The sequence below is a fragment of the Sinocyclocheilus rhinocerous genome, unplaced genomic scaffold (assembly GCF_001515625.1).
Source record: "Sinocyclocheilus rhinocerous isolate Xijiao unplaced genomic scaffold, SAMN03320098_v1.1 scaffold218, whole genome shotgun sequence".
NCBI classification, from domain to species: Eukaryota; Metazoa; Chordata; class Actinopteri; order Cypriniformes; family Cyprinidae; genus Sinocyclocheilus; species Sinocyclocheilus rhinocerous.
The window spans coordinates 353,112-359,365 of NW_015664181.1; the positions used below are offsets into that span (position 1 = coordinate 353,112).

The following is a 6,254-nucleotide window of genomic DNA, read 5'->3' on the forward strand; positions in this document are numbered from 1 at the left end:
GAGTAAACAAAAAGATGTACTAGCCAATGGCGATTATATTGCCAAGGTGTGCGTAGAGGGTTGCATTTATTCCTCTATTTATTTAATGGTTAATTAATGATCATGTATAACACACCCTATGTTCGAACTTGTTAATTCGTCTGGTCTAGGTTAAATGTTTAGATTTTATCGGACTACTAAAACTTTTCAACTCAATATTTTGTGTATTCTACATTATTTCTTGCTTAAAGAAAGCAAAATAGTTTTAAACAATGAAACAATAAATATGCTGTTTAAAGTATTAGAACACTTTCTTGCTGGCAAACTTGATGAACGGTGTTAATATACCTTCTTACTTGGTTAGATCGGAGAAACCCAGCATTTGACATGCCACTTGGGTTTGGCATTCCGATGGCATTTAAACATTTTTAGTCAAATTAAGTGTCCAAACATATTTTGAGCCAATTAATGATGAATACAGGCCTGCAAGATCAGAAGCTGTCTGGTTCGTACTCAAGGAGAAGAGCTTAGCCGGCAACAAAGACAAAGATCTCTCTCTTTCTGCCTCTCCCGCTCTCTCTGAGGTGATGCTCCGACTGGCACGTTCTCTTTCTCAAGCAGCATCTATCTGCCAGCTTCTACTTCTGTAAAGTCTGGGAGTCACTCCACTAATATCATGGTTTAACATAAGCCACTCACAACTACACTGAATTGCTTTTACACACTGCAACACATACATTTCTGTATTTTTCCAGTCCTAACAATGCTATCCTTCACTGGAATGGGGCCCCGCTAGGATTTACCACTGCTGTATTACAAACAATATTACATAACCTACAGTAAATGACCTCAAGCAAAAACTCTGCCCTCTCTTTCAAACGTCTGGCATTAACAATTACAGCTCAGCACCGATTCGCCCCTTGATTTTTCAAGGAAATAAATTACCTCACTGGAATTCTATCATTCCATAATCCGTTTCTGCTTAGAAATCCCTTTATTAGCGCCCATTAGGCTGAGATGACATTAACAGGGAAGTACATACAAGAGACGCAGTCATGCAGGGGTAAATAAGAAAAGAAAACCAGCCCGACCAGAGAAAGCAAAATAGAATTAGCCTAAGTCTTCTGACAGTCTGCTTTAAGTTTAATCCTTAATCAAATGCTTCAAATGTCTCTTCGCAAATCGAGATTTCCGCTAAAAGCTTGTTAGTTCTGCTTGATATAGTACAGGTCAACTGTACACCCACCCCCAATTACTTGATTTTACGTCTGTCCTGGTGCTCAGCTGTAATTTTTCAACAGTTTGAAGAGATTAGACCGAATAACATGTTTTGAACCACATCTGAAATCTGAATAACATTGCCTTCGTACAAAGTATATGATGGTAAAGACATCAATGCACGTCTCAATTGAATGTCTTCCTAACTCAGATGCCTTTATCTGGTTGGTTTAACGTTTTTAGCCAATAATATCCCACAGTCTTATGTGTGCGGTTCAGTGACTGGTGGAAGGAAGAATTAAAAGAATGAAATTAATTCATAAATTATCAGTTTTTCATTGTATCTTTCCATCTTTACCTGGAAATAATCTTTGTTTAATCATTAAATAGTTGCTTGGTTATCTGAAGGTTACTAGAATGCGTTGTAGATCATTAGATATGACATTGTGCCTTGGAAGTCTATATGAAACCAATTTCCTTAGGAGATACATTCAGCAAAAATGCTTCCTTCAGTTTAGAACACAACCACTGTATCTGGAGAAAAAGGAGGAGAAAATAAAGAGATAGAACAACAAAGTTGTTCTCCTACGCAAATACTAAAACCTGACAGGTGAGTGACAGGTGTGGCACTGCTGTCTGTTCATACAATACACAGTGATAAATGTACTTTAAATGTCTAAGCATGTTTTATGGTCGGTCGTAATATCTAAAACCTTCCCGTCAAGCATATATTCTTCACATGTTGTTTAATATCAGAAGCTGGTTCAGTATGAAAAGACTAAGCACAAGGGTTGTCTTAACAAACAACAATGCGTGTGCATGTTTCTCTGGCATTAGAGAGGCACGCAAGTGTGCACGTTGAATGAAGAGCCCTGTACAACACAGGCAAAATACTAGGCAGTGTGCTGGGAACGGGTCAAGAACACGACCTTACTGGCAGGGTTATGTTAAGTGTTCCCTAGCTTGAAGCCAGCTGTAGCTCTCCTTTCCCTAGGGACATCTCCATCGTTCCCAGCACGTCAACCAAACACTAGAACAAATGCAGCAACAGCATAAAACAGCTGAATTTATTTCTTAATACTTTAGGTCTAATTTAACTAAAGAAACATATCAACCACACTACATTTAGTATAAAACCAATAAATTTCAGTCATCTTAAATTCTAAAGCATCCCAGTTGTTTGTTTCTATGGTTTGCTTTATCGTGATAAAAGACTAAATAAAACCCACAAGATCATGTAAAGTCGCTAAGCTCAGGATTTCTGAAAGACACTTGATCTATCATGGGTGATCATCATGCAGCTGAGGTTAGGTTAGTCATGTATAACAGCCTACTAGTCACGTATGAGTCTCTAACTCTAGCAGCAAACTAGCTCTAGCTAGTTTGGATGGTGCCCAAAATAAAACTATAGAGATGGAGCCTTCCAATTAAAACATTATTATCAATTTTAAGGTGAATTTTAAGATGAATTTAGTCAAGAAAATGCAGTCATATGTACTTACATATACACACAATCCAAATATATATACAACGACCCCATTATATATAAACATCTAAAAGTAGTATGCACACACATACCAAAACACCACTATAATTCTAATCTGTATGATGATATAAGCAAACAAATATATTATATAGAAAATAGTATAGAGCATATTTTTGCTTTGTGTAATATTATAATAAATGGCAATACTATATGTAAACCCAAAAATGCCAACAAAGTACTTGAAATTGAAGAAAAGAAAAGAAAAGAAAAGAAAAGAAAAGAAAAGGAGCTGGCCACTGATGGATTAAAGTGGGCACGTACACCACGATTCTCTGGCTGTCTGAAAACCCAGTATGCTACCTACCAAAGACAGCACTTTAGGGCATCACAGGCGCCACCACTGATACCTAAAGATGCAGTCTACATAGGCAGCTCATTGTGCTATAGAGACAAAGCCAGAAAACGCGAGTATGATGCCCAAAAATGCTGTCTGTGTAGGCAGCTTAATTGTTTTTTAGAACACAGCCTCTTTAAACAAACGAGTTCCCGGCATTGACTGACTGACTACGATCAACACCTACCAGTTTTTAGGAAACTGTAACACTTTGATATGTGTTCATCACAACTCACTTACCCATGTGACAGCTCTCAACATGTGGTACAGGTTTATTTTGGCTTTTTTGTCACTTTTTTTAGAGCTCGAGATGAAGGCTCGCGAGGCTATGCGGCTAATAGCTGACTGACATTTAGAGAACTATTAAACTACACTATTTAACAACACGGTAATACCATTACAGACCAATAACATTTTCCACATAATGTTTTGCTAGGGTTTATCCTGTGTTGGTTTATTCTTGCATTTTGACGAGAAAAACAAGTAGTTTTTTGCGTTACCTTTTCGCCCTCCATCACGTCTTGTCAAATGTTCGATGACGTCTCGCCGTACGTTGAGTCAGTTGAAACTTCGCCTTTTTCCCTTCGGTTTTCGTCAGAATTCAACTTTTAAATAAAATTAAGGATAAAAACAATAAATAAATACAGCTTCGCCAAGTATGGTGTAGCTTAAAAGAGAGACCGAGTAAATGCCTTCAGATGCCTCTCTTCAACTTCTTCTGACAGCTCCCTAGTTCCTTAAATAAGTTTATTTCTCCTCCTTTTTCTTATCTGGTCTATTTGAACTAAACTAAAGTTATCAGCTCGACCCGGTGAGTCTGAGACGCTGCCTGGGTTCGCCGGGTATATGTATGACGCAACAATGTAGAGAGTGAGGTGGGCTAGACTGGAATTCTGATCTGTGATTGGCTCATACCGACTGCGTAAAAGAGTGTGCAGAACTACTCATAAAGAGAATGAATCTTGAAAGATTGAGTCATTCTTTGATAACACTAACCATAGTACACGTCTGTTTTGAGACGCTAATGAGTTAGCATGCCTTTGGAGAATGCAGTCAATGTTTCTAATAATATTTTAGTTTTACATTTTTAGTTTTTGTTTATTTTTATTTTATACATTTTTTTCAAACAAGTTCATTTTAAAAACTCTTAAATACAAACTCCCTCAATGTTCACTAAGCCACGATTAAAAATGTGCTTTCATTAATGTTAAGTTTCTTTTCATAATAAGATTTCATAACTGAATGGACTAGAATTATACAGCATATAGAACAAAAATAATTATGTGGCATGCTAAGAATATTTAGCAAATGCATGCCAAAATAGAACGAAAAGACCGTTTCATTGAGAGAGGTGCACAAAAATATTTAGAAAATGCATTGCATGATAGAAAATCTCTGATTCTTAAAAAAAAATGTTTTTCTTTAAAAGTGTGTAAGGAAGTGTGTAAGGAGAAAAAAAAATCTTTCCAAATAAAACTCTTTGCATAATCAAAATAGAAAGAAACCTTTCATGTCTTATTCCTTTGAAATCTAATGAAAACAAAAGTAGGTGGTGACAGAAAAGTTATTTATATAGTTGGTTTACATGTTAAAAAAAAATAGATTCTAAAGATATTAGTAAATAAATACTGATCCCAGATCCACTCTACTATGGTAAATTAATGAATGTTGGCAAATAAATATGAACACATTAAAAAAAAAAAAGTCTTAAGAGATATACAGGCTTATGTGGCAGAATCACTTATGCAAAGACATCATATCCTGCCAAGAGAGGAAACGGGTGTCCGGGTAACTATGTGCTGCATGAGCTGCCTATTCAGGACCCTTTGTACCAGATCAGTGATTAAACCACCAGACTTGCAGTCAAACTGAACAAGTGTTTATAGAGAAGCTCAAAGAGCGATTGTGTCTCACTCCTACAGACAATTTCTTTTGGATCATGGGAAAGCGAGAGATGAGAGGGGGTAATACGTAACAACTCATTACGACACAGAGGTTTTGTTCGAGTTGGTGGGGAAGTATCTGCTTATCGCATAAGTAAAATAATCAACCTGCAAGAGCAGGAAACAACAACGCATTGGCACAATAATCAAAAGAAATGTTAAATTTCTTTGATATGCTACGAAAAACAAAAACAGACATTTCTGAACAATCAATGATGGATGTTCTAAACCTGGGAGACAGAAAAGAAAATAATAAAATAAGCATGACCGTCCAGGATGTTCGTCATCTCAAGCCTTCAGAAGAGCATAAAAGGAGTGAATCAAGCTCTGAAACAATACAATGCAGGAAGGTGCTAAAATTAAAAGATTTCCAGTCAGAATATAATCTGTTAAATAAGATGCATGGAATTGCTGGAAGTTTAACAAACACTCCCTACAATGCTACACTTACTATTGAAATTTGAATAATATAAATAACATTAAGAAAATAATACATAAATAATTATATGTAATTAATAATAATTATCATCCCCCCTTACCCTTTTGGTTTATTAATAATTAGGCTAACCGAGACTTGTCATTTGCACTTACATATTGTTGCTCTTTTGTTAGTTTGATTGCTTCTATTGTCCTCATTTGTCAGTAGCTTTGGATAAAAGGGTCTAAATGACTAAATGTAGATGTAAATATTATTTACAATGCGTTATTTAAATATAAATATTATGAATTTATAAGGCTATTATATATATATATATATATATAACTAATAATTTTATATAGTTACATTTATATAAAACTATATAAAATTATAGAATTTTTGCACATATACTTTAAATCAGAACATACACACCCCTTGTCTTTTGTTTATTTAAAGCCAACTAATATTTCTAGTCCCATACAGTTTAAATTGAATGGTGGCACTTAATGTTTACATTTTTAGAAATAAAATTTAAAGGGGTCATATGATGTTGCTAAAAAGAACATTATGATGTGTATTTGGTGTAATGAAATGTGTTTACGCGGTTTAAGGTTAAAAAAACACATTATTTTCCACATACTGTACATTATTGTTTCTCCTCTATGCCCCGCCTTTCTGAAACGCGTCGATTTTTACAAAGCTCATCGGTCTGAAAAGCGAGGTGTGCTGTGATTGGCCAGCTATCCAGTGCGTTGTGATTGGCCGAATACCTCAAGCGTGTGACGGAAATGTTACGCCCCTTAATACACAGTGATG

General features: G+C 35.6%; 1 protein-coding gene across 1 annotated transcript in view; it reads right to left on the bottom strand.

Annotated features, from left to right (window-relative positions):
• LOC107729743 (solute carrier family 2, facilitated glucose transporter member 1-like) overlaps nucleotides 1–3,911 on the bottom strand; it is a 14,187-nt gene extending 10,276 nt beyond the window's left edge. The window contains exon 1 of the mRNA XM_016540417.1: nucleotides 3,578–3,911. Within this exon, the coding sequence (XP_016395903.1) occupies nucleotides 3,578–3,592 (15 nt within the window). The 5' untranslated portion in view covers nucleotides 3,593–3,911. The remainder of the gene's footprint in view (nucleotides 1–3,577) is intronic.
• Nucleotides 3,912–6,254: the final 2,343 nt, after the last annotated feature.